The following is a 26,972-nucleotide window of genomic DNA, read 5'->3' on the forward strand; positions in this document are numbered from 1 at the left end:
CCTGCCAGTGCAGTGCTTTTTATACAACTTCAAAATAGTATTCTTTATGTGCCAATTGTAATAGATCACATGCTTCATGGGATGAGACCAGATGAATACTTGGGGTTATGTGCACAGTAATTCAGTCAGAGAGAGACTGGAAGATGTGAAACTGGGTGGAATGCATTCCCTGTTTGTCTGATCCGGATCTGGCCTATGTGCAGCAAATAGGTTTGAAATCATATTTTATATGCAAATGGCAGCAATCTGTATTAACTCCTCTTGTGCTAGAGTAACATCTTCATCTTCCTCAGATCCTCTTCTGTTCTTACACTGCATGTACAAAGACCTCAGGTACTAACCAAGGCAGTAAGTTACTGAAAGGGAACAAGCCAGGGATGTGCCGTGACTTTTTTCCAGTCAACCTAGACTCCAATCTCATCTCTGCTCCCTTTTACAGACCCAAGTCATGGATTTATTATAGCAGGACAGATGACTAACCAGCTTTTAATTAAGACCTCTTAAAGCTTAGATGGTGACTGGATTTCAGATTTGGACCATGTGATTGTTAAAGCGTTTCAAAGCAATCATTTCATTTTAGCGCTGACACTTCATGTACCTGGCACTGGTCTTGAGTGAGAATAATCATGGTTTGTTTGTCTTTAAAAAGCATCCAAAAATCCAAGGTATTATATTGATAAATAGGTGGAAAAGTGCTCAGCAAAATATTTCTGCTTTAGAAAGATTTTAATTTACTGCCCCAGATCCTCAGCGTGCAAACAAAGCGATGCTGAAAGAAGTTCTGTTTTCCCTTTCCTTGGGGACATGAAAGATGGCTGAACAAATTAAAAGGGATTAAAATTGGCTTTCATTAAGACTTTACAGTATGAAGTCACCGTTACTCTACCATTATGCAGCACACAATGGCTGCAGGCCTGGCTGGCTGCTGCTAGGCAAAGGTTAATATTGTTTCACTTAAAACTTAATAATAAGGTAGCTTCAGTCAATGACTTCCTCTTCTTTAAGAGAGTAATTCATTTAGGAAAGCAGCATGTATGCATGTGTGTAGGCAGCAATAAAATAGCTCAGAGTGCCCCAATGTGCTACCTCATGCTAAGTGGTCTGAAAGGGAAAAATGTTTTAATTTAATTCAGAAAACTGCCGTGGTCTCCCAAGCACACTGCAGGGAGGGGAGGAGCTGTGAGCCAGCCCCCCACTGCTCCCCGGGCAGCTGTGAGGACAGGCAGCACTGGGCCCAGCTCCACCCTCCACACCTGGCTGTGTGGTAGGGAGGAAGAGAAGCCTCGGCTCTGCCTTCAGCCCAGGTCAGTGTGGTGGAGTCACCACTGCCAGAGCAGGGGGGCAAAGGCAGTGACAAGGGGCTGCTCAGTCCCAGCAAGGCACAGGTGTTGGGAGCAGTCCTGGGAAGGTGCTAGCCAGGCTTTGCCCAAAGGGCCTCCACTTCCTTGAGATGTAAGTGGAGAAGCTTCCTCCTGAAGTGTCACCCCCACAGGAAGCCACCTGGAAGCCAGCTTTGAACTTTGTCAGCCATGCCCCTCCTATCCCTGCCCAGCTGATGGGCTCTGGGATCCAGTCACACAATTCTTCAATAGTAGGAGGATTCAGGAGGAATCACCAAGAGTCTCTGAGCCGCCCCAGTGAAGAGATCCTTTAGCAGAGGAGTGTTGTCCAGGAACCCGGGGTGACCACAGCTTCCCAGGATGTCAGCACAGAAGGCACTTATAGCAGCTGGGAGCTTCATTCTATGGTGTCCCTAAGCTGTGCTTAAACCATAGTCTGAAGGTCATGGGAGCTGTGCACAGCCAGGGGCATGGCAGCTCTCCACAGGCTTGTCCTGCCATCCCTCCTGCAGGATGCTCACCCAGCCAGGAGTGATGACAGCAGAACAGCTGATGGTCAGAGTTCTTTGCACCAAGAATTCCCTCCCAAACTCCACAGAGTCCTGCACACTCTGACAAGATGCACCTGAGCACTGAAAGTGAGATGAAGTTCAGAAACTTGGGATTTGCTTTAGCTTGCTCTCCCCTCGCTCCCAAGCTTGCAAGCACTCGGAGGCTTCCTGGAGCAGGCTCTTTATCTCTATCAGGGCACGAGAGGTTGTTACAAGAGCAGCCTGCAGCAAAGCAACACCACAATCTCAGGCCTTATTTAAATAATGCTGCTCATTGCCCATTAAAATGTAACTTCTTGCTCTAAAATGGGATTAATTAAAATGTACAAGAATGCAATTCAGTTTCATTTTATGCTTCAGCCCAGCGTGTGCTTCTCATAAGCGATTCCCAGGTGTAACGTTCAGGGCAGCGTGGCGTTCTCGCTCCTGCCGTTAGAAGCACAGATGCCTAGAGAGCCTGCTCTTTTCAGAACCTTGGCTGGGGCCTCACCACTGGTAGATTTTTCATCACATAGTACTTGGGTCATTACTGGTTTGCCAGATAATTGTATCAGCCATCTAACTTTTGACAGTATCCAAAGTGGCTGAAAATAGTTTGCTGCAGCACCTTTGTCTTTTAAAGGCCATTTGGGGCTTGTTATTTTAATCCTCGTGCAGCCTGATTTATCACTTCAAACATCTGTCAGCTGTGCTTTGTCTTGAAATTGATAGTGATGGTGTTACCAATTTTTCAACAGCAGCTGTTAGAGGTTCATTAGTTAGGCTCTCAAAGGGAGCAGATAACTGTAATATTTTTCTTTGTTAATCATCTCTCACGCATTGTAATAATACAGAGCTCCAAATCTGCTAGAAATGCACAGCTCCTCTCTGCTCCTGACTTGTCAGAAGCATCCTTTTATTCATTTAATCTGCCTCCATTATTAAAACTCTCTTCTTCATAATGCACTAAAAAATTGGCTATAAGGGCACGTGAGCAGGAAGATAAAACCCCAGCCTCTGCTGCGTGGTGCAGGGGGAGGGCACCTGGGGTCCCAGGGTTCACATCCACATATGAACAGGCTCCGAGCAGCACATTAAGGGCTGCTCCATAACCCATTTCTAATTCACAGTTTACAAGGGCACAAAGCCTCCATGACAGCTCCAGGAAAGGCAGGGTCCTTTCTGACAGACACAGCACTTAGTGCATTTTTCCCTGTTCCATAGAATAGTCTTAATGGTTAACTCTGATCCTTAAAGCATTTGCCACACCAAATCCATGCCAGCCTGCCCCCACATGAGTGCCACAGTGACTCCCGCCAGGAGCTTGGAAGGACCTGAACGTCTGTGGACTCTCTTGTAGCTGAGAACCTATCAGTGCTGCTGGTGGTTCAACCAGCAGTGCTCACCAACAGATAATTAGTGTTGGAAATTAGTATTTTAATGAACTGGTCTCAGCAAATGTAAAGCAAAATCTCTCAGGCATTGAAGAAATAAGCAGGAGGGAAAATCATTAACTCTGAAGTTTTACAGACGCGGATGGTCAGCAGGTGCTGCCCTGGTAAAGGACTCCAGTGTTCCTCTCTCAGGTCATGCTAAGAGCAGGGCCCTGCAAGCTCTTGCTGTTCTTAGGGCCATGGTTTGGTGGGACATGGTGTACAGCTGGACAGGGCAGGATTAGGTGTGCAGCTGGGCAGGGTTAGGTGTGCAGCTGGGCAGGGTTAGGTGTGCAGATGGACAGGGCAGGGATAGGTGTACAGTTGGACAGGGCAGGATTAGGTGTGCAGCTGGGCAGGGTTAGGTGTGCAGCTGGGCAGGGATAGGTGTACAGTTGGACAGGGTAGTGTTAGGTGTGCAGCTGGACAGGGCAGGGTTAGGTGTGCAGCTGGGCAGGGTTAGGTGTGCAGATGGACAGGGCAGGGATAGGTGTACAGTTGGACAGGGTAGTGTTAGGTGTGCAGCTGGACAGGGCAGGGTTAGGTGTGCAGCTGAGCAGGGTTAGGTGTGCAGCTGAGCAGGGTTAGGTGTGCAGATGGACAGGGCAGGGTTAGGTGTGCAGCTGGGCAGGGTTAGGTATGCAGATGGACAGGACAGGGTTAGGTGTACAGTTGGACAGTCTGGGAACGGGGCAGCTCAGAAACTTACCAGCTGATTAGGAAATGTCTTCTAGGAATAACCAGAGGAAGATCTTCACCCCAAAGGCAGAGCACAAGTTCCATCCACCCACAGCACCAGGCAAGCTCAGTGCAAAATGGATTGCAAGAAGCTGTGCACACTGGCTCAAAGGGCACCTGGACACCAGTTTCATAGTTTCATAGGTTCATAGTTTCATAGTTTCATTCAGGGTTGGAAGGGACCACAAGGATCATCTAGTTCCAACCCCCCTGCCATGGGCAGGGACACCCCACACTAGATCAGCCTGGCCACAGCCTCATCCAGCCTGGGCTTAAACACCCCCAGGGACGGGGCCCCAACCACCTCCCTGGACAACCCATTCCAGGGTTTCACCACTCTCATGGGGAAGAACCTCCTCCTCACATCTAGCCTGAATCTCCCCACCTCCAGCTTCATTCCATTCCCCCTAGTCCTGTCACTACCTGAGATCTTGAGAAGTCCCTCCCCAGCCTTCCTGTAGGCCCTCTTCAGATACTGGAAGGCCACAATGAGGTCACCTCGGAGCCTTCTCTTCTGCAGACTGAACAGCCCCAACTCCTTCAGTCTGTCCTCACAGCAGAGCAGCTCCAGCCCTCTGCTCATCCTCCTGGCCCTTCTCTGGACACCTTCCAGCACCTCCACATCCCTCTTGTAATAGGGGCTCCAGAACTGGACACAGTACTCCAGGTGGGGTCTCACCAGGGCTGAGCAGAGGGGGAGGATCACCTCCCTCGACCTGCTAGCCACACTTCTCCTGATGCAGCCCAGGATCTGATTGGCTTTGCGGGCTGCAAGTGCACATTAAGAGCTCATGTTGAGCTTTTTGTCCACCAGCACCCCCAAGTCTCTCTCCTCAGGGCTACTTTCCAGCCAGTCACTGCCCAGCCTGGATTTGTGCCTGGGATTGCCTCGACCCAGATGCAGGACCCTGCACTTGCTCTTATTGAACTTCATGAGGTTGGCTTGTGCCCACATCTCCAGCCTGTCAAGGTCCCTCTGGATGGCCTCCCTTCCCTCCAGCTGTCTGCTGCACCACACAGCTTGGTGTCATCAGCAAACTTGCTGAGGGTGCACTCAATGCCACTGTCCATGTCCCCCACAAAGATGTTGAATAAGACAGGTCCCAGGACTGATCCCTGAGGGACTCCGCTTGTCCCTGGCCTCCACTGGGACATGGAGCCATTGACAGCCACTCTTTGGGTGCGGCCATCAAGCCATCAAGTTCCTCTTTGCTTTCTTCTCAAAGGTGGCCTAGTGTGCATCAGGCACCACAGTCATGCCAGGTCTAGGGAAAGGTTGTGCAGAGAGCAGAGACAAACAGCTAGAGGTACCTGCTTGAAGACCCCTGCCAGAAGAAATGTCCCCGCAGCAGAAGCCTGGCCGTGCACTAGGCCAGCCAGAAGGCACAGGCCGTCGCCAGACACGAACCCTCCCGCCCAGCTCGGGCTTCATCTTCCTTCTAGTTACCAGGGTTAGAAACTACTCTTGGAACAAATGCACACCGAGTTTTTGAAGTCAGAGTTTCAGCTTTTAGCCACCTGCCTTCTTCAGAAGTCCCACCTAGCTGGATGATTCCATTAGTGTGTCACAGACTCTGTGACCTGCCCATTCTGTGCGCTGCAGGACAGCTGGGCTCTAACACAGCTGATGGCGTTGTGTAGCCAGCCAGGTGGAGCACGGACGTGCTCCACGACAGCATTCCCCTGGCCATCCTGCTTGGAACCAAAATCTTGTCTCAAACTTCACTGATAGATATATTTATAGACACATATATAGATGTAAGCTTCCTCATCTGTAGTAACTGAAACAGAATGGTTCACGTTTATGTCACTTCTCTGCTCCTGCCTCCTGTACAGCAAAAAGAAAAACTGCTAGGTAGTTTCAGACCAGACTTTGCCTTGTCCCACTACAAACAAAAAATAAGATACCTGTTTTTCATTCCAGGTATCTCTGTCTTAGATGTGGGGGGGAAAGACCAAACCAGTAGAAAGAGGTGAGGTCGTTGGGAGTAGAAGTTTTTTGGCAGGAAGCCTCTCTCAGACAGATTTTCTGTTCTCTCAGCAAGACGGCAGATCAGTGCCATGCATGGAGAGAACTTCAAAGCCCTCTATGCTCTAAGCAATTTCTCCAACTGAGGCTGGAGGGACCGCCTCAGAGGCCCTGACACTCCTCGTCAGGCCTGTGGGGCGGATTTCCCACAGATACATTTGGAAAAGAAAATATTTGTAGGCTTTGTGTTTAAATTCCACTCTTTCTTCTTGTGCTGCTGCTGCCAGTTTCTTGTGCTGGCTTAGTAAAGTATTGTCTTCCTTTCCCACAGAAATTGGAGCGTTTTTAAGTGATTTTTCATTTGTTCTGTGAAACATGACACTGGGTTTGAAGCACGTGTATTGTTCAAACATAGGCAATGAATTCTTACCCTGAACTGAGCCTCCTCCACTGCCCCCCCGGGTGTAGATTGGTAGTTTTCTCTGGCAGTTATTTGGATGTTGCCATCCCATATTCTCATTAAAGCTGTCTATCTTTTACCTTTCCTGGCTTTTAGGTGTAGACAGATGTAGACAGAGCTCTTTCGAGGAGGAAAGGCAGAGCCCCGTTCAGCGGTGCGCTGTGAACCACACCTCATTAGCTGCCCGCATGCCTGCTGCGGGAGCAGCAGCAGAACTCTGCCACCCTGCAGGCTGGGAACAGTGCCGAGGCACACGCTGGCTTTCACGTCTCCAATTTGTGTGCTCTGCCTTACCCTCTGTGCCAGTCTCAAGCTGCTGAAAGGGAAGAGGCTGAACGTGAGCAAAAGCTTCAGGCTTACCCTTACCGTTGTGTCTCTTCCAGGGGAAGAGGAGGCTGGAGCCAGGTGGGTGTCAGGCTCCTCTCCCAAGTAACAAGTGAGAGGATGAGATAAAACAGCCTGAAGTTGTGCCAGGGGATGCTTAGATTGGATGTTAAGAGAAGTTTATTCACCTAAAGGGTTGTCAGGCACTGGAACAGACTGCCCGGGGCAGTGGTGGAGTCACGATTCCTGGGGGGGGATTTCAACTATGTGTAGATGTGACACTTAGGGACATGGCTTAGTGATGGCCTTGGCAGTGCTGGGTTTGTGGTGGGACTCGATGGCCCCAAAGGGCTTTCTAACCAAGCACTTCTGTGGCTCTGTGGTCCTCTTGAAGTGTGCCCTTGTGACCAGCAGTGTTCTGTGACTTTCAGACAGTAGTGTGTCAGAAAGTATTCACACTCACAGTATTGAGACCTAGTTTCAGGCTGCCATTCCTTATCTTCTCTCTGTCCCTTGCCCACTGTGCCTCTCAGATGCCTTCCAGACATGCTGCAGAGCAATGGCTCTGGTGGAAGCCCCACTGCCAGCCCCTGACAGGAGGCTGGTGTGCAGCTCTGGCTGCCCCTGTCAGCAGGGTGCCAGTGCAGCAGCCTGCTGTGGGGAGGAACTGCTTTGTAGCATTCATTTACAAGCAGAAAATTTAATGGACTGCAAGGCTGGATCATGGAGGCCTTTTTTTGCTGCTGAAGCAGCTTGTCATTTTAGTTTTAACTGCAGGAGACAGGACAGAATTGTTAAAGCAAGCCAATTATATTAGCTATTGAACAGGGGATTTCTGTCCACCCTTCCCAGTGAAAGAAAGCAGCAGCATGTCTGTGACCTGCTTCCCAAATGACAACCTGCTAACATGATGGGGGATTTTGGGAAGTCTGGGTCTTGTGTCACCATCCAGCTCATGCCACTGACAAGCCACTCCCTGCTCTGCAGTTCCCCCTCCTAAAGGCTCTCTTTGCTGCCATCAGCATGCTGAACCCCACACATAGACCCTCCTTCTGATCTGTTTTCAAATGAGACGGAAAGCAAGCAGGTGAACTCTGAGTTTCTGGCTTTCTTCTTTGCACCGGAGCATGTCAAAGAGTCTGTCACTTCCCACAGGAGCCAGCAAGGCAGTTACAACCACTGGCTGCTGTTTGTTTATTTGCAGTTTAGCAAGGGAGAGGTTGTTCACGTGTAGGAAAGCATTTCAGTGCCTGGAGAGCCAGGCCTGCCTCAGTTAGGAGGTTCAGCCTCTCTTGTGAATGCTCACATCCCACCACCCCCATCAGCATGGGTAAATGGTGATGACAATGTCTGTGGAGTCTCTTCATTCACATGGAGAAATAATTAATTCCCAGCTTTTGACAAACTGGAGTTGCTCAGTTAATCAAGCTAAAAGGCAGGACCTTTAGGAACATTCAGGTCCTGCTTTTGCTGGTGTGCTGCTCGCACCTCTCTTTTCTTCCAGGCTGCAAACTGCAAGGGCTACTTCCAGAGCTGCACAGGACACAAAGACCCTGCTCTAAACTTCCAGCTGAGAGGTCTTTTGTCATTTCTTTTGGGTTTTGAAGTTTGACACTAGAAATCCCTGCTCACTCTGTTCCTTCCCACCAGCTCAGTGATCAGAGCAGTATATGCCACACAGATGGCTTGTGAGCTCCTCATGGGTCAGGCAGGGCTACCAGGTAGGTAGTTGTCATCACCAGGACCTGGGCTGTACCTTCGGCAGCGTGAAGCCTCCTGGGCTGGCTGCTCTTCAGCCACCCGTCATGACAGGGAGAGTCACCATGAGAGTCCCTCATCAGCTGCACCATAACAACGGCAGAAGCATTTGGCTCAGGGAAAAAACAAGCAGCCAGATAGGTGGTCGTGTTTTAGCAGCCCCTTCATCTCAACTACCCCAAGTAATCTTTGCACTCTCTTCACAAACGGAATACATTTCAGAAGCCAGTTGTATTTCTTTGGAGCTCTCTTGTTATTTCCCCAGAGTGAGAGCCACCCCCCCTGCTGTCAGGCCCTCAGGTATTCAAATGCACCTTATTAACTTACAAAAGTAACTCCTAACAAGTGGCTTATCTTGAATCCTAATTTCAAGTACACCTTCTGAGAGAAAACACAAACTGCAGGCTGTGGCAGGATGTTACCTGCTGCCTACAGAGCACTCCACACTCAGTTTTCACTTGCTGCAGCTGCTGTTGTCTAATTCACACTGGCAGGGGTGCTGGCCTGGAGCTGCAGCTGATGGCAGTCAGGAGAATCGGTGCAAATTTCAGGATCTCTGTGAACAGCAGATTTTGATTCAGCACCGAGCAGGAACTCGTTTCTTGGGGCAGGCTGACCCACACAATTTTGTTTTCTCAAGGGAAATCCAAAAGCTTTGCAGCAGAATTTTCTGGGAGAGGGGGTTGAAAATCAAACATTTCCAATCCAAAATCTGAATATGCCTTTGGGCAGCTGAAGATGGAGGCATCCTTAAGGACTTTTCTGCCTCTGTTAATTCACAGCTTTCATTGCTAGCAGAAACTGCAGTGGTAAAGGAAAGTTAATCCACCTGGCAATTATGAAAGCACACAGGCTTATATAATACTGAAAAACAAGGCTGGGACTAGGTGGAGCAGCCATGGCTCTCTCTTACACTCCTGCTGAAAGATGCTGCTGCTTAATTCCTGAATTCCTTGAAGCATTCCTGGCAGCAATCACATCTGCTGCCATAAAACCCATCCCAGCCTCTGCCGCTGGGAAAAGCCTATTTAATAATCAGTAAAGTTCAAGCTCAGCTTGTTGTGATGAATTATTGGAACCCCTTGTCATTTGCTTGGGGAAAAAAAACCAACAAGGAAGAAAGGCTGCAGTGGAACACACGTTGATGTTTTCCCATGGAATTGATGATGGGCTGAGCTTTTATTAATCCTGCTGGGCTGCAGTGTAAGATGCTGAAGAAGCTAATCTGAGATGATTGTGTCTGGCTAATGCCTGTGCTCCACACAATTGATACAGCCTGTCCAGACATAAATTATTTAGCCTTTGATAAATGTGTTGAAGTCATTGACTTCTCACACCGACCCAGCAGACCTGGTTCTCTGCCCCACCCCGCAGGGAGAGCTCCATGCAGCCCCGCAGCGATGCTGGCTCGCTAGGGCTGGAATGAGTGCAAGGGAGCCAGGGCAGCAGCGGCGTGGCTGCAGCAGTGCCACCAACAGAACTCCCACGAGGTACAGCCTCGGCGATGGAGGCAGTGCAGGGTGAGGAGACCAGCAGCAGCCTCCCCCACTACGAGTTTGTCACTGGTGAAACAGGGTGGGAGGAGGTTACTGAGTGCCACCTGCCTGCCACCACCCCTGGGGCTCTACTGGTGGGGGCTACAAAGCTTGCAGCAGGCCAGTGAGCGCTGAGCAGTGCTTGAGAGCCTCTGTCGCCACTGAGCTCTTCATTGCAGGTTTAAAACATTCCTGGCAGAGGTGAAACCATGGAAGCGATTGCTGGTGATTGATGAGCAGCCTGGAAGAAATTCCCGGAGCATCCAGACGATTAACTCTTGCAGGGGTACACCTGCTTGTATTTAGTGCCTTGCCCACAGAGAAGGGTGTGCACCCAGATGTATTGAGCATTTCCTGCTAGCAGTGTCTCACCAACAGGCTGCTTTCTCTGAAGCACCTCACAGGGATCATGGAGCAGAATCACAGAATCATAGAATGGTCCAGGCCAGAAGGGACCTCCAAAGCTCATCCAGTCTGACCTCCCCCCAGTCAGCAGGGACATCCCCAACTAGATCAGGTTGCCCAGGGCTTCATCAAGCCTCACCTTGAATATCTCCAGGGAAGGAGCCTCAACCACCAATCTGGGCAACTTGTGCCAGTGTTCCAGCACCCTCATAGTAGAGAGCTTCTAACACCAATCTAAATTTACTCTCTAGTTTGAAGCCTCATCCTGTCCCTGCAGGCCTTTTCAAATAGTCTCTCTCCATCCTTCCTGTAGCCCCCTTCAGGTACTGGCAGGCTGCTCTTAGGTCTCCCTGGAGCCTTCTCTTCTCCAGAACACCCCCAGCTCCCTCAGCCTGTCCTTGTAGCAGAGGTGCTCTGACCCCCTGAGCATTTTCATAGCCTCCTCCGGACCCTCTCCATCAGGTCCAGGTCCTTCCTGTGCTGAGGGCTCCAGACCTGCACATAGCACTCCAGGTGAGGTCTCAGCAGAACAAAGTGGCAGAATCAGCTCTCTGGCTCTGCTGGCAATGCTGCTTTGGATGCAGCCCAGGCTGTGATTTGCCTTCTGTGCTGCAAGTTCACACTGCCTGCTCCTGTCCAGCTTCTTCCCCACCAGCACCCTCAAGTCCTTTTCCTCAAGGCTGCTTTCTATCACCTCCTCCCCCAGCCTGTACTGACAGTGAGGATTGTTCCAGCCCAGGTGCAGAACCCTGCACTTGCTCTTGTTGATCCTCATGAGGTTCCCCTGGGCCACCTCTGCAGCTTGTCCAGGTCCCTCTGGATGCCACCCTACCCCTCTGGAGTATGGACAGCACCACTCAGCTTGGCGTCATCTGCACACTGCTGCTGGTGCATTCAACCTCACTGTGTCATTGATACAGACATTAAACAGCACAGGTCCCAGCACGGACCCCTGAGGGACACCACTGGCACTGCTCTCCACCTGGACTTCAAGCCATTGAGCACCCAGCCAGTTCCTTACCCACTGAACAGCCACCCAGCAAACCCACATCTCTCCAGCTTGGCCAGCAGGATGTTGTGCGGACTGTGTCCAAGACCTTGCAGCAGTCCAGCTAGATGACATCCAGAGGCTGTCCCTTATCTACTGCCACAGTCACTCTGTCATAAAAAGCCACAAGGCTGGTCAGGCAGGACCTGCCCCTAGTAAAGCCACGCTGGCTGTCCTGAATCACCTCCCTGTCCTCCATGTGCCTCAGCTTGGCAGATATCTAGGAGGGTCTGCACCGGGATCTTCCCAGGCAGGGAGGTGAGGCTGACAGGTTGGCAGTTCCCAGGCTCCTCCTTTCTCCCCTTGTTAACAATGGCTGTTTCCTTTCTTCCAGTCCCCAGGGACCTCACCTGACTGCCAAGACTTCTCAGATATCATGGAGAGTGGCCTGGCAAGCACACCAGACAATTCCCTCAGGACTCTGGGATGCATTTCATCAGGCCCCATGGACTTGTGTATCTTCAGGTTCCTCATATGATCACACACCCTGTCTGAGCTCACAGTGGGAGGGACCATGTCACCCTGGGCTCCAGCTTGGCCATCAACATGAGAGCCATGAGCAGAGGGGTTGCCAGTGAAGACTGAGGCAAAAAAAGTTGTTGAGGGTTCCTGTGGTGAGTGACCTGCATGCAGGCTGCTGCTGCTTACATCCACACTGCATTTGGATTGGGGAGCATAAACCAAGCCCCATCAAGAGCTGGAGGAAGGGAAGGTCATTTAATGACATGCCCTTTTCCAGCTGCCTGCAGCTGTTGCTTTGGTTCCAACCCACGTGAAAGGCCTAGGAGAGGGGTCAAGGGGCTACGAACTCCGACTGAAAGGAGATGGCAAATCTTGAGTTGAACACTTTGAGCATGGTGTGAGTCAAGACACCATGGAACAGATTCATGGAAGCACTGGCTGTCTGGAGAGACTGGGGGCTGTGAAGAAAGCAGGGCTGAGGGCACTACCTGAGCAAGTTGAAGATGTCCCTGCACACTGCAGCAGGGTTGGACTGGATGACCTCATGTAGTGTAGCTGGGCATGGCCCTGCTTACTGCAAGGGGCTGGACCAGATGACCTCTGGAGATTCTTTCCAACCCAGTGCATGCTATGATTTCACCTTGTGCTGCTCTGCTGTGGGCAAGGTCAATCAAGGGCATGAAGAGCAGTCGGCATTTCAGAGCAGCACCCAGGAAGACCCACTGGTTTGAAGTTTAACACTCCACAAACATGAAGCACAGCACAGCTTGGTTTGAGCTGCTCTGCTGGTTAGGGCAGCAAAAGCAAACCCTGAGGCACGCTGTGGATACTGTGCTGCTCAGTGGGGCCAAGATTGTTTCTTATTAGAAAATAGCTACCATCTAGTGAGAATTTTAGAGTAACTGGGTGACATTATACAGCCCCTGCAATATGGAGAAAGCTTAGATGATTTCTTCTGTTTGGAAATTGGTGGTTGGAGGGGATGGGGAGAGGCAGGTGCAGCAGAGGAGAACTGCAGCCACAGCCATCTATTTAAATGTAGACCTCCTTAAGCCAGTAATTTTCAAATACCCTACTAGCAATATTTTCCACTGCAGAGAAGCATTATAGTGAAATGGGAAGATGCTGAGGCAGTCATTTTTCCCCAGCATGTGCTGCATTCTTTAAACACTTTTTTATTGCCCAGAAGTTGCCAGCCAAGGTGAATCAAGAGCTGAACAAAGAGCATTGCCCAGCCTGGCCAGCAGCTCGGAGCTGGCGGCAGGCAAGCGGCCATGCTGCTGTGTGGAGCCAAAGGAAGCCTTGCTTTGGTTCTCTTATACTGTAGAAAGCTGCACTCAGAACAGAAAACCAACAGCACACACACAGGGAAAGGATTTCTCTTTGAAAAAGCACAGATGTCAGTCACAGCTGTGAGCAGTGGCTCCTCACTCCTGCTCAGAGCAGAGCCAGGCACTGCTTTGCTCCGCACCTCTTCACTGAACATCTGTAACACACAACAAAGGTGCTGCCCAGAGCCTGCAGAGCTCACCACTCTGCACCCAGCCCAGCTCACCACTCTGCCAGCCTCTGCTGAAACCAGGGATGTGAGAGCAGTATCACAGTATCACAGTATCACTTAGGTTGGAAAGGACCTCGAGGATCATCGAGTCCAACCTGACACCGCAGACCCCATGACTAGACCATGGCACCAAGTGCCACGTCCAATCTCCCCTTGACCGCCTCCAGGGTCGATGACTCAACCACCTCTCTGGGCAACCCATTCCAATGCCGAATGACTCGCTCGGTGAAGAACTTCCTCCTCACCTCGAGTCTGAACCTCCCCTGGCGCAGCTTGAGACTGTGTCCTCTCAGTCAGGAACTAAGGCTGGGTGAGATTGGCCAATCCCATGGTTTGCAAATGGCCTCAGGAGAAGGTTAAGTGTAAGGTACAGCCTTGAGCAGTGGGCAGTGATGGCTGTCTAGGCCTCAAACAGGGATATTCCAGCATCTAATGGAGCACACTGATGGTTTAGTATTGCTGCATGATCAAAGCTGTTGTGTTGCCACAGGAAATACTCACAGCACTAGCTCCAGGGACATGGGTCAGTATCTTGGAGAACACCTCACGCTGTAGCACAGAGATAATTAAGAGCAGCAGCAGTAGTTAGCATGATTCCACCATGGTGGTTTTGAAGCAGTTGTGCTCCAATCCCTCACCAATGTGACCATCCCAGCTGGCTTGAGCTTCCTACCTTTCAGCCATCCCAAACCTCACACCCACGTATTTCTCCTTTTTATAGCAGAGCCGTCTGAGCAAAGCAGTTAGAAAGCAATGCTCTGCCATCTCATTGGAGTGAAAGCCCCCTGAAGAGACAGATGTTGAGCATTACCAGGAACACATGAGTCCATGCCCTCTAGACCTCTCCGCCAGAGGCAAGGGGAGGAAAGCCAGAGAGCCCTTGCGCAGGTTCCAGTAAACACTGCGAAAGCGAAGCAGCCCAGGACAGTTGTGTACATCCCTGTGCCCTTGCCAGAGAACAGCCAGAGCTAGGAGCAAGCAAGGGCAGATCCTCCTGTGGCTTTGTCCCCATGCACTTCTCCCTCAAATTTGTGGCTGTAGCTTGTAGCAGCTGCCTCCAGCTCCGCTGCTAACAGCAGTGCCAGTGTTAGGTGCCCACAGTTCAGGCCAGGCGTTCACATTTTAAGAGCAGATCATTTAGCCATGCAAACACAGTGGAAGCTTTCTGATATCTCAGCACTGCCAGGGCTTCTTTTTTTGTGCTTGCAAAGGCCTGAGGTGAGTTTTGGGGTGAAGGGTGGGTGAATGTATGCACCAGTTCTTGTTCCATCTGCACAGAGCTGCTCCTCTGCAGCAGGGCTGTTACTGCCCTGGCAGTGATGATGGCCAGCTGTGCCCACCATCACCCAGCTGGGTGAGAGCTTTCAGCAAGTGGCTGCAGAGCCATGCATGAGCATGGCACTGCTTCAGCAGGAGCTTTCCAGCACAGCAGAAGCCACACTTCCTCCAGCATTGTTCTACAGCACTGTTTGTGCCACTACAGCTCAGCATCTGTCCCTGTGCCCAGCAGAATCTCCTGGTTCAGAGCTCAGCCACAGAAATGCTGCCACACGAAGTTTGAGACCGAAGGCTGTTGTCTTGTTCTCCCCTCCTCTTTCTAACCTCGAGAGTAAAACAAAGTCTTCCTGCAGAGACACCTGGCCATATGCTTTAACCCTGCCATAGATTTGGTCAGCAACAGTGTCGGCTGCCTGGCTGCAGCCAGGCTGTGCATGGTGTCCTGGTGGCCACCCTTCAACACCCATCCCAGTTACTGCACTAGGGATGCTCAGCAAGAACAGATGGTAGGTGGGTTTGGAGCCTGGTGCACCAGTGAAGACCCAAGGGCTTGGGAGTCTCTGATCTTTGCCAGAGGCTGAAACAAAAAATTGCAGATGATAAAGTAACTACTGAGGATAGTAGAAACTAAATGCCAGAGGGAACTAAGGCGTAGAGGACTCCTTTGGGATCAGCAAGCCCAGCAGTGCAGGGTCCCTAGTGACAAGCAGCACAAAATCCCACCCCAGGAATTCAGCATCAGACTGAGTGAGCAGGATGGCAGGCACTCCGTGCTTCATCTGCTTTAAGCAAACTTCCACCCCATAATCTTGCTGTGGGTGCCTGCTGGACAGTGAAAACCCCATCCTGTGCTCGGAGCCCACCATGACACTGCAAGATTGATGATGAAAGGAGGGCAGCATTTTGCCAGCAGAAAGAGGAAGCAGCCATTTCTCACTAGAACTGAGGACAGCATGAGACCATTTGGTGTTCTTGCCATTTTAAGAGGCTTTTCCCCCTGCTCAAACATGGAAGCTGGAAAACTTTGTAGATTAGGTGCAACAGAGTCCTGAAGAGAAGAACCCCTGAGAACACCTTCTCCCAAACTTTAAAGGCCCTAAAAAGAAAATTTAGGTGATCCTTTCTAGCCTGTTGAAACACAGACTCTGCTTCTGCCATCCTGAGCACGGGACCTCAGAGTGTACAGGAGGAACGTGCCTGGGCCCTGCATCTGCATGTTAGAAAATCAGCTACTTACTGAGCTGCATGCTTGACTGAACCCTAACACCACTCTTGCACTACCAGAAGTAGCTAATGGCTTTCCAACAACTTTTCCAACAGACCTGAGGAAAAACAACTCTCCTGTGAGGGTGCTGGAGCCCTGCGGCTCAGAGAGGCTGTGGAGTCTCCTTCTCTGGAGAGATTCCAAACCCATATTACACCACCAGAAAGGGCTGAGCAAGACAGGATTTTAAGCCTAAACAAGTTGGGAGGTTAAGTGGTGATGGGGTGAGGGGTAGGGAAGAGGGAATGGAAAATGTGGTGGGTTTATTTCACCCCATCTTTTAGCAGAGGTGCTGCCTTGCTGTTCAGCTTCTCCAGCATCCTTAGGCATATTTTTATCTAATAAATCTATGTGCAAAGGGCAGCTGCCAGCTCCTGCTGATCTCAGGCTGTGCAGGGATGCATCCATTTGTCCCAGTGGAAGGCACCTATTGAGCTGCATGCAGCTCCTGTAAGCTGTTCTGAGTGAAATCTCTGAGTTTTCCTGGGCCAGCAGCTGTGACTTGTTACAGTGGCTCAGCTGCCTGGGCCAGTCCAGCCACCACTGCTGTAAAATAGCTATTGCTGGCTCCTTCTGGATCTCGGCATCTCTATTTCCACACTCACAGTTCTTCCTTTCCGTTGTGAACAGGTGCTCTGTGACGCTAGTCAGGCTGCACGAGGCACAGAGGTGCTGGACTGGGAAGAGAAGGATGCTGCGGAGACGCTGGTTGAGAGTGTGGTGCACCCCAGGGTCCTCAACCCCCTGCGCCTCTTTGTGAAGCCATCCCCGGTGCTGAAGCACGGGCAGGTGTCCTACTCGGACAGCACAGACAACTTCTGGGACTGGCTGTCCAACATCACGGAGGCTCAGGAGTCTCTCGCACGAATTAAGCGCAGGCCTATAGTGAAAACTGGGAAATTCAAGAAGATGTTTGGCTGGGGAGACTTCCACTCCAACATCAAAACCGTGAAGCTGAACCTGCTGATCACCGGCAAGATCGTCGACCATGGCAACGGGACCTTCAGCGTGTACTTCCGACACAACTCCACGGGCCTAGGGAACGTCTCGGTCAGCCTGGTGCCACCTTCCAAGGTGGTGGAGTTTGAATCTTCCCCACAGTCAACACTGGAGACCAAGGAATCCAAGTCCTTCAACTGCCGAATCGAGTACGAGAAAACAGACCGCGCTAAAAAAACTGCCTTGTGCAACTTCGACCCGTCCAAGATCTGCTACCAAGAGCAGACTCAAAGCCATGTCTCCTGGTTGTGCTCCAAACCGTTTAAGGTGATCTGCATTTACATCGCTTTCTACAGTGTAGATTACAAACTGGTGCAGAAGGTCTGTCCCGACTACAACTACCACAGCGAGACGCCGTACTTGTCCTCTGGCTGACGCAGCCGTGGGCAGCCGCAGAGCTACAGCGTCGGTCGTCAAAGCAAGCGTCTCCAGTGCCCTTTTGGAGAAGAATTTGTTTTGCTATCAGGTCAAAAAGTCTTTAAAAACTGTAGCTGTGTTTGTGCTGTACAGTAAATACCAAACTATTTCTGTAACGACCCTCGCCCCGTGAGACCGCTGCCTGCGAGCTCTGTCATGGCTCCGGAGGGAACGAGCAGGCAGCACATGAGAAAAGTGAAACAAAGCTGTGGCTGTAGTGAAAACTGATCCTGAAAATCTGTTACCTGGTTTCTACACTGGCCATGATGGCAGAGAGGGGACTGGTACTTGGACAGCACTTAGCAGCACCCTCTTTGTCACTAGGAACTGTAAATGGTAATATAAAGAGCGAAGGATGAAGCAGCCTCCCAGCCGCTTCCACACAGAATGCCCTCCCACTCATTTAATGGAGAATGTTACACACACAGGGCTCAAGGAGTCAACTCCAAACACCAAGAGCAAGGAATCTGCATTTCTTTGAGTTGTAGTGGTTGTGTGTATTCACTGAAGTGAGGAGCGAGTAGTGCTCCCTTCAGCCCTCCCACCCCTGCATATGCAATGATGTCATCAGACATCATGAGTGCTGGTGTCTTAGCCCCACCAGGTGTTCAGCTTTGCTGTACACCCATTCCTTCCTTCCGTGGTCACTGCTGGGTTTGATTCTTCTCCCATGCCCACTGTACCCCAGTACCAGGCCTGGAGGGATAGCAAAGATGCAGACCTCAGAGAAAAAGAGGATCCCTGTCCAAGGCTGGGGCATGTGAAGAAAACCATTGCCTTGTTGTCCCACTCTCCCGGCACCATCCTGCAGCAGGGAAAACACACCACAGAGTAAGGGCAAGCCACACATCATAGGAGCTTCCTGCCCCATGCCACCCAGCTGTCCTCCTCCGCCCCGCGTCGCGTGCCCCAAGCCACAGCACGAGCGTGAAGAGGACAACAGAGCTCCATGTGTCCTCACCTCACAGTGCAGACTGCATGGAGCCAATACACAGGCACTCACCCAGGCTTCCCCCAGTGCAGAGCAGCAGCACTCCAGCACAGCTGTGAGCATGAGGGCCTGGCTGTGCTGTAGCTGCTCAGGGCAGCTGGGGCTGCTCGGCAGCAGTGAGCTCCAGCAATGCAGCTTCAAGCATCAGGCCCCGGCGCTTTCCTCGGGTATTGGTCTTGCTGCTGATGCCAATTTGCTGTCCCAGTTCTACGTTGCAGCTCCTGTGGAAGAAGCTGGCTGAGGACGTGCTTTTATTATTGCCTCCAAACTTACACACAGGGTCCAAGTAGTTAGGTACAGCTTAAATAAAGTACTACTAAAATACTCTGTTCAAGTGGTGTCCACCCAGACAGGTGGCTGGGGCAGCTCAGTCTCACTCCTGAGATGACTTCAGAGCTCCCTGGTAAAGTCTCCTACCAGTGTTCTGTTACACACACACTGCCAGGAACTGACTCATTTGTTATCCTCTTTAGGTGACAAATTTAAATGTGCTGTTTAGTTTGATCAATACTCTAAATGTTCTCCTTCATCTTACTTCATCCAGAGTCCCTCCTGGTCTAAAGGATGTTTGTCTGTTGCTGCTGATTCCTACAAGGTGGTCTACCTGGTATTCAGCATAGTGTGTCCTCATCCTGGCTGTACATAGAGCTGAGTTCAGTGGGTGGTGCTTTGTACCTTAGCTGTAAGCCATGATCTTACTGCCATGTATTTTCATTCAGCACTAAAAGAACCCCCTACATGCTATTTATTGTAGAGTATGTGGCAATCGTGTCTGTAGAGACACTGCAGTATGTGTCCATGTACAGGGTCCCCGAGTCCATGTACAGGATACCTGCCTCCCTCTCCAGGGTCCCTGCCTCCCTGCATTTGTATGTAAATAAAGAGAGTTTGCTAAAGCTGGCCCTTGCTCGTGGCACCATGGCTTCTGTTTAGAGATGCTACCTTGTGTCTCCATACACAAAACTGAGGCCTCAAGAAGCACCCAGCACTGCTGCCCAGCTGGAGTAGCCTCTAGGAGTGTGCCCCACAGTGAGCTGTGCTGCAGGGCCAGGCAGCCCAAGCTCAACACATTCCATGGTACTTGAGAACTGGAGCATGTGCTTTGGGTGTGCTTTGGCAAAGACAAGCCTGAACTGCTCAGCAAGTGTTCAAGGTACACCAAGAGTAGAGGGGTTAGCCCAAAGCAGAAAACATTTCAGCTCCTCCAGGCAGGAGCACACTGGGGATGTACCAGCTGGATGCTGAATCACAGAATGATCATGGCTGGAAACAACCTTTAAGATCATCAAGCCCAAGCACCATCTAATTCCACCAGGGCCACTGCTACACTATATCCAGATGGCTTTTAAATACATCCAGGAATGGAAACATAACCACTTCCCTGGGCAGCCTGTTCCACTCTGAGAACCCTTTTGGTACCGAAGTTTTTCCTAATGTCCAGCCTAAACTGCCCCTGGTATAACTTGAGGCCATTTCCTCTCATCCTATCAGCTGTGACACGTGAGAAGCACCCAGCATGCACCTCTCTACAGCCTCCTTTCGTGTTCAAAAGAGAAGTGGGCTCTCCCCCAGCACAGCCAGCCTCTCAGTGCAGCATAGCCATGTCCCACCTTGAGTTTTCCAGATCTCAGGAAGACAAAGCAGGGCCTTGAGCAAACAAACATGGCTCTGGAAACAGCCAGAGCACCTAGGTATTCACAGGGAAAGGCTACTGCCAACCAGGGCATGAGCTAACACCCAAGCTGCTTCGGCACTGAGAAGACAGGCACCAGCCAGCAGCTCTGGACCTAAACCGACTTTTAAAGCTCATCCAGTCCAATGCCCTGCAGTCAGCAGGGACAGCTGCAACCAAGTCGGGTTGCTCAGAGCCCCAAGCAACCCTGGACAGGTTGTTTCCAGGGACAGGGCATCTCCCACCTCTCCGGGCAATGTGGGCCAGGATCTCAGCACCCTCAGTGTTAAAAGGTCTCCATCCCCTTCCCCCTGGTTCCTGGCATGCACAGAGGCATCATTTGTTGCCTTCAGAGCCCCATGCTGTGGGAACACACCTTCCGTGGCTCCTGTAATCACTCCAACTTCAGCAAGGAAGTCACTTGGTTTATTTTTCTCTCAAGAGTGTCATCCTCTGGACCCTCAGCCTTTTCATCTCCTCCTAACCCTTGCTGCTGGTCACATCCTGCTATAAGCTCCTCAGCCTCTTGCCCACAGCAGCGATGCTGCACTGGCACCAGGGCTCTCTGCCTGCCTCGCTGCCTGCCAGCTCCCGAGCTCTACACCAGGCAGTCAGGCTGCACTATAGCACTGAGCAAGACAAAAAAAGAGGCAAAAGCTGAGCACTGTTGGCTGTGAGCTCCCTGGGGTTGCCACATTTTCTTTGTGGGGTGAATCTAGCAGGCAGTGCCAGAAGAGCAAACCTCCGAATTATCCTGATGCCATTGGAGAAACTCACAGCATCCAGGGCAAAGGTGCTCAATGCAGATCAGCATCCTGTGCTGCCTTTCTTGATTGCAATTCAAGGGCATTAGAATTTGCTGCTTGTTTTATGCTCTGCTGACCAGCATCATCTGGATAATGTTTTATTTATAGTATAATAATGAGTCGTCATTACCACGGCCCCTGCTCAAACCTGCACCGTCAAAAAGACAGAACGACTCACAATGTACTAAGTAGCTCAATGGAACCCACATCAATCAAGTGGATTTTTAGCTGTGGGGAGTCTCATTTGAAAACCCAGACTCTGCCATCCCCATCTGTCTCTTTTGAACACCTCTCTCACACATCCATCAGAAGCAGCTTCATTCTTTGTTTTAAAAGCAGCGCAGAAAGTGACATTTCTCAGGTGTGGCAGGTAGCAGCGAAGTGTTCACAGAGGACAGTGCAGCCTGTGCTGTAGCTGCCTCTGACCAAGAACTAGGAAAGAATGCAATCCACTCTCAGCTTTACAAATCTCAATTCACAAATTCACATTGCAGCTGTGGTGGATTTGGGTCTCTGGAGACAGTGTACAGAAGCTAAACCACATCTCACTTGGCAGCTCCCCGTTGCCCACGTAGCCCAGCTTGCTGCACGTGCAGGGACACACCAGCCCCAGGAAAGAGGGATCTGAGGGACTGGTTTTGCAGAAGACTGTCATGAAGTGTCCCGGTTCAGTCAAACCACACCTCACCTGGGGGGTCAGTGAGCATGGGTCTGCAAAACCTGCTCAGATCTGCAGTCAGAGGTGATGGGAACTGGATGGAGTCTGCTGGACGCTGCCAGCAGCACAGCAGCATCTCCTTGCTGTGACCAATCATATCTCAGTGTTCCAGCCCAGAGTCCCTCTGGGTTCTCAGTCAGAAACCAGCCTCCAGTTGGTCTCTCAAGCAAAAACCCCAGACACCTAGACTAAATTCTGAAGGCAAGAGAAATGAACCACAGCAAATGTTTTTGCAAAGATGGAATTCAGTCTCCAACTCAGCACAAAGCCAGCAGCAGCTGCAGCCCAATTAAAAGGCAATTATGTTCATGGGAAAAGGCTTTACCCAGGGAGGGGAAAGAATTCTACCCACACTAACAGGGGTAGGGGTCTAAAACCAGGCTCCCAAAGAAGTATCAGAACCTTCCTGCTCAGCAGTGAGCAAACAGCCAAGCAGCTCAGGCAATTTCTTGCACTGCTCTCGGGGTCTGTCCTTAAGTCACACACAGCATCACAGATTAGGAGCTGGAAGGGACCTCAAAAGCTCATCCAGTCTAACCCTCCTGCTACAGCTGGGTCACCTAGAGCAGGTCACACAGGAACACATCCAGGAGGAAAAAAAGTTCTGCTTTTTTGGGACCGTCCTAAAGTATTTTCTTCATCTGATCTGTGACGGAGAAGAGAAGGCTCTGGGGAGGCCTTATAGAGGCTTTCCAGTACCTGAAGCAGGGAGGGACTTTTTACAAGGGCTTGTGGAGATCACAGTATCACAGTATCACAGTATCACTTAGGTTGGAAAGGACCTCGAGGATCATCGAGTCCAACCTGACACCGCAGACCCCATGACTAGACCATGGCACCAAGTGCCACGTCCAATCTCCCCTTGAACGCCTCCAGGGTCGATGACTCAACCACCTCCCTGGGCAACCCGTTCCAATGACCAATGACTCGCTCGGTGAAGAACTTCCTCCTCACCTCGAGTCTGAACCTCCCCTGGCGCAGCTTGAGACTGTGTCCCCTTGTTCTGGTGCTGGTTGCCTGGGAGAAGAGGCCAACTCCCTCCTGGCTACAACCACCCTTCAGGTAGTTGTAGAGGGCAATGAGGTCACCCCTGAGCCTCCTCTTCTCCAGGCTAAACAATCCCAGCTCCCTCAGCCTCTCCTCATAGGGCTTGTGTTCAAGGCCTCTCACCAGCCTTGTTGCCCTTCTCTGGACACGCTCAAGTGTCTCAATGTCCTTCTTAAACTGAGGAGCCCAGAACTGGACACAGTACTCAAGGTGCGGCCTAACCAGAGCAGAGTACAGGGGCACTATGACCTCCCTGCTCCTGCTGGCCACACTATTCCTAATGCAGGCCAGAATGCTATTGGCCCTCCTGGCCACCTGAGCACACTGCTGGCTCATATTCAGGTGGCTGTCGATCAGCACACCCAGGTCCCTCTCTGTCTGGGAGCTCTCCAGCCACTCCGACCCCAGCCTGTAGCTCTGCATGGGATTGCCATAGCCAAAGTGCAGCACTCGGCACTTGGACTTGTTGAAAGCCATCCCATTGGACTCTGCCCATCTGTCCAGTCGGTCGAGGTCCCTCTGCAGAGCCTTTCTACCCTCTAATTGACTAACATCTGCCCCTAACTTTGTGTCATCTGCAAACTTGCTGATGACTGACTCTACCCCTTCATCCAGATCATCAACGAATATGTTGAAGAGGACAGGGCCCAGCACTGATCCCTGGGGGACACCACTGGTGACTGGCCTCCAGCTGGATGCGGCACCGTTCACGACCACTCTCTGGGCCCGGCCCTCCAGCCAGTTCCTAACCCAGCACAGAGTGTAGTGGTCCAATCCACAGGCTGAGAGCTTAGCCAGGAGTTTGCTGTGGGGGACGGTGTCAAAGGCCTTGCTGAAGTCTAGGTAGACCACATCCACAGGCCTCCCCACATCCACCAGGTGGGTCACCTGATCATAGAAAGAGATCAGGTTGGAGAGGCAGGATCTGCCCTTCCTGAATCCATGTTGGCTGGACCTGAGCCCTTGGCCATCCTTCAGGTGCGCAGTTATTGCTGCCAGGATAATCTGCTCCATCACTTTCCCTGGCACTGAGGTCAGGCTGACTGGCCTGTAGTTTCCAGGTTCCTCCATCCGACCCTTCTTGTGGATGGGGACCACGTTGGCCAGTTTCCAGTCATCTGGGACCTCACCAGTGAGCCAGGACTGGAGGAAAATGATGGAGAGTGGCCTAGCTAGCACATCCGCCAGCTCTCTCAGCACCCTAGGATGGATCCCATCTGGTCCCATGGACTTGTGGATATCCAAGTGGCTCAGCAGGTCCCGAACTAACTCCTCATGGATTTCCAGGGTATTACTCTGCTCCCCGACCCCAACGCCCAGCTCCGGAGACCACTCGTCCTGAACTCCTGCCTTGCTGTTAAACATTGAGGTAAAGAAGGTGTTCAGGACCTCAGCTTTATCCTCATCCTCAGTCACCGTGTTCCCCTCCAGGTCCACCAGGGAGTTCAGGTCCTTCCTGCCCTTCTTCTTATTGTTAATATATTTATAAAAATGCTTTTTATTATCTTTGACTGAGGTGGCCAGCTTCAGTTCCAGCTGGGCCTTAGCCTCCCTAATTTTATTCCTACATAATCTAACAGCTTCCTTGAACATACCTCGAGAAGCCTTCCCCTCCTTCGAAAGGTGATACAGCCTCCTCTTCCCCCTTAAATCCTCCAGGAGCTGCTTGCTCATCCAGGCTGGTCGCCTTCCCCGCCGGCTTGCCTTCCGGCACATGGGAACCGCCAATTCCTGTGCCTTCAAGAGCTCCTGTTTGAAGTAGGTCCAACCCTCCTGAACCCCTTGGTTCATGAGGGCTGGTACCCAGGGGAGATAGGAAGAGTGGGAATGGATTGAAGCTTGAGAAGAGCAGATTAAGACTAGAGATGAGGAAGAAATTCTTGACAGTGAGGGTGGGGAGACACTGGCACAGGTTGCCCAGGGAGGCTGTGGATGACTCCTCCCTGGAAGTGTTCAGGACCAGGCTGGTTGAGACCTTGAGCAACCTGGGCTGGTGGGAGGTGTCCCTGCCCATGGCAGGGGGCTTGGAACTGGATGATCTTTAAGGGCCCTTCCTTCTCATTCTGGAGTACTTTCCAGTATGATTTTCCATCCTGAGAAGATACAGAACCTTCTCCTTTAATAGAATCGACCCAACCCATTCTGTGATTTCTCACCCAGACATGGGAAGCTGAGTTAAATTGAGGATGAGCATGGCCCTGCTCCAGTCAAAAAGCTCAACCACCTTTGTTACCTACAAGGAGCAGAGCAATGTGGGGAGCACAGAGCCAGCACAAGGGTGAGACCATGGTCTCTTGTGGCTTGTCAGCAGCAGGACTCAAGGGTCTCACCCAGAGAGCAGCATGGGACAGGACACCATGGGACACAGCCTGGCTGCAGCAGCCTCTGTCAGACTGCCACTCACTTGCCCCTCACCACTCACCTGCTCCTCACCTCTGCTATCAGAATAGGCAGTGCTGGTATGAGCCTGACCACAGAGCAGCTCCTCATGCTTCAGTCATCATGTTGCACAGCTGCCCTTGGCAGCTCTATACTTGAGCCCCCTAAGATGCAAATCCCATTTCTCTATTCTCCTGTCTCATTCCCAGACAGTCCATGGCTCTTTCATCATCATGTAGTCAATTAAGCTTTGGCTACCTTATCTGCACAGTTCCAGCTAAGCTGGTGATCTCTCTGAAAGGTGATACTTTATAATTGGTTCCAGACTGGCAAGCAGGGGAACAGTGACACAGACTGTGAGGTTCTGTGAATTAGCCCTGAGGTTCAGAATGCCCCAGAAAAGCAGCTGAAGTTATCAGGGTATTTCCTTGGATCCTCTAGTACTGCTCAAGTTTGCGTCGTCCTTTACAGCCCATGGCACCCTCCAGGAAAGAGGAATTGGGACCCTTTGCTCTAGAGATGCCACAGACAGCAGTGGTGCTGCTGGTTCCAAATGCATGTGATGACCTAGCCCCACCATACCCCACAGGAGCTGAAGCCTGGCACAAGGCACACTGCAGGTGCCCAGACACTTACAGGTGTTCCTGCTGTACACATCTCAAATGCTCTGTGGCAGCTACAGCTCAATCCTAGACAAGCTCAGAGGCAGAAACTCTGGAACCTCACAAGAGGTTTCTTGCATGGCTGTGGTCCTCATTTCCAGCCCTGGGATGAAAGTGCTGAACACCTAAGCAGCCATGAGAGCTGGGCCTGGAAGAATGTCCTGGTTGTGAGATGGGTGAGCAGGGTTTGCACCTCCTTCTGTTCTTTAGACACAGTCTCAAGCTGTGCCAGGGGACGTTTAGGCTGGAGGGGAGGAGAAAGTTCTTCACAAAGTTGTTAGCCATTGGAATGTGCTGTCCAGGGAGGTGGTGGAGTCACTGTCCCTGGAGGTGTTCAAGAGGGGACTGGATGTGGCACTCGGTGCCCTGGTTTAGTTGTCATGAGGTGTTGGGTGACAGGCTGGACTTGATGATCCTTGAGGTCTCTTCCAACCTTATTGATTCTATGATTTTATGATAAGAGCCTCTGATGAAACACAGCTCAGTTTCATCTCTTCTGAGGCTGCCTCCTCCGTATAGGAAAATATTTAGGGCTCTCCACTCCAGACACAAGGTCCTTGCTCACACGTGGGTGCTGCATGCTGACTCCCACAGGTGTGGGGAACAGGGGATGGTGCAGGTCAGGAGGCCCCACAGCTCCCACCACTAGGTACCAGCACCCTCTAGCAGTGCCAGCCCCAGAGGGTCAAGCCCAGAGCATTACCACAGGGACACAGCAGTGTCACCTATGGCAGTTACTTGCTTAACAACTCTGCTGTTTCCTTCTGGTCTATCCCATTAGTATTTTTTCAAACAGCTCAGTTCAGGAGTTCAAAGTGTGCCAAGCTGCTGCAACTGTGCTCGGTTTAGAGCTGATCAGTGAGCAGCCTTCAGCCTAAGCCAACACCGCTCACACTCTCCCACCACCATGTCTGTTAAGGAGCACCTGAAGGCCACAGCACAGTGGCAGGTGATGCTGAACAGACTGGCACTGCTAACCTGGGATGCAGGCACAGAATATTTCACACAGATTTCTGAGCAGGTATACCAAAGAATAGAATAGAATAGAGTAGAATAGAATAGACCAGACCAGGTTGGAAGAGACCTTCAAGATCATCGTGTCCAACCTATCATCCAACACCACCTAATCAACTAAACCATGCAACCAAGCACCCTGTCAAGTCTCCTCCTGAACAC

General features: G+C 51.2%; 1 protein-coding gene across 1 annotated transcript in view; it reads left to right on the forward strand.

Moving 5' to 3' along the window:
- Positions 1-19,407, forward strand: part of NXPH2 (neurexophilin 2) — a 43,933-nt gene extending 24,526 nt beyond the window's left edge. Inside the window, exon 2 of the mRNA XM_068158718.1 lies at positions 16,736-19,407. Coding sequence (XP_068014819.1) covers positions 16,736-17,479 — 744 coding nt within the window. The 3' untranslated portion in view covers positions 17,480-19,407. The remainder of the gene's footprint in view (positions 1-16,735) is intronic.
- The last annotated feature ends 7,565 nt before the right edge of the window (positions 19,408-26,972 follow it).

This window comes from Melanerpes formicivorus, unplaced genomic scaffold, assembly GCF_026170545.1.
Source record: "Melanerpes formicivorus ecotype bairdi unplaced genomic scaffold, bMelFor1.0.p_v2 SCAF_41, whole genome shotgun sequence".
Classification (NCBI taxonomy): Eukaryota; Metazoa; Chordata; class Aves; order Piciformes; family Picidae; genus Melanerpes; species Melanerpes formicivorus.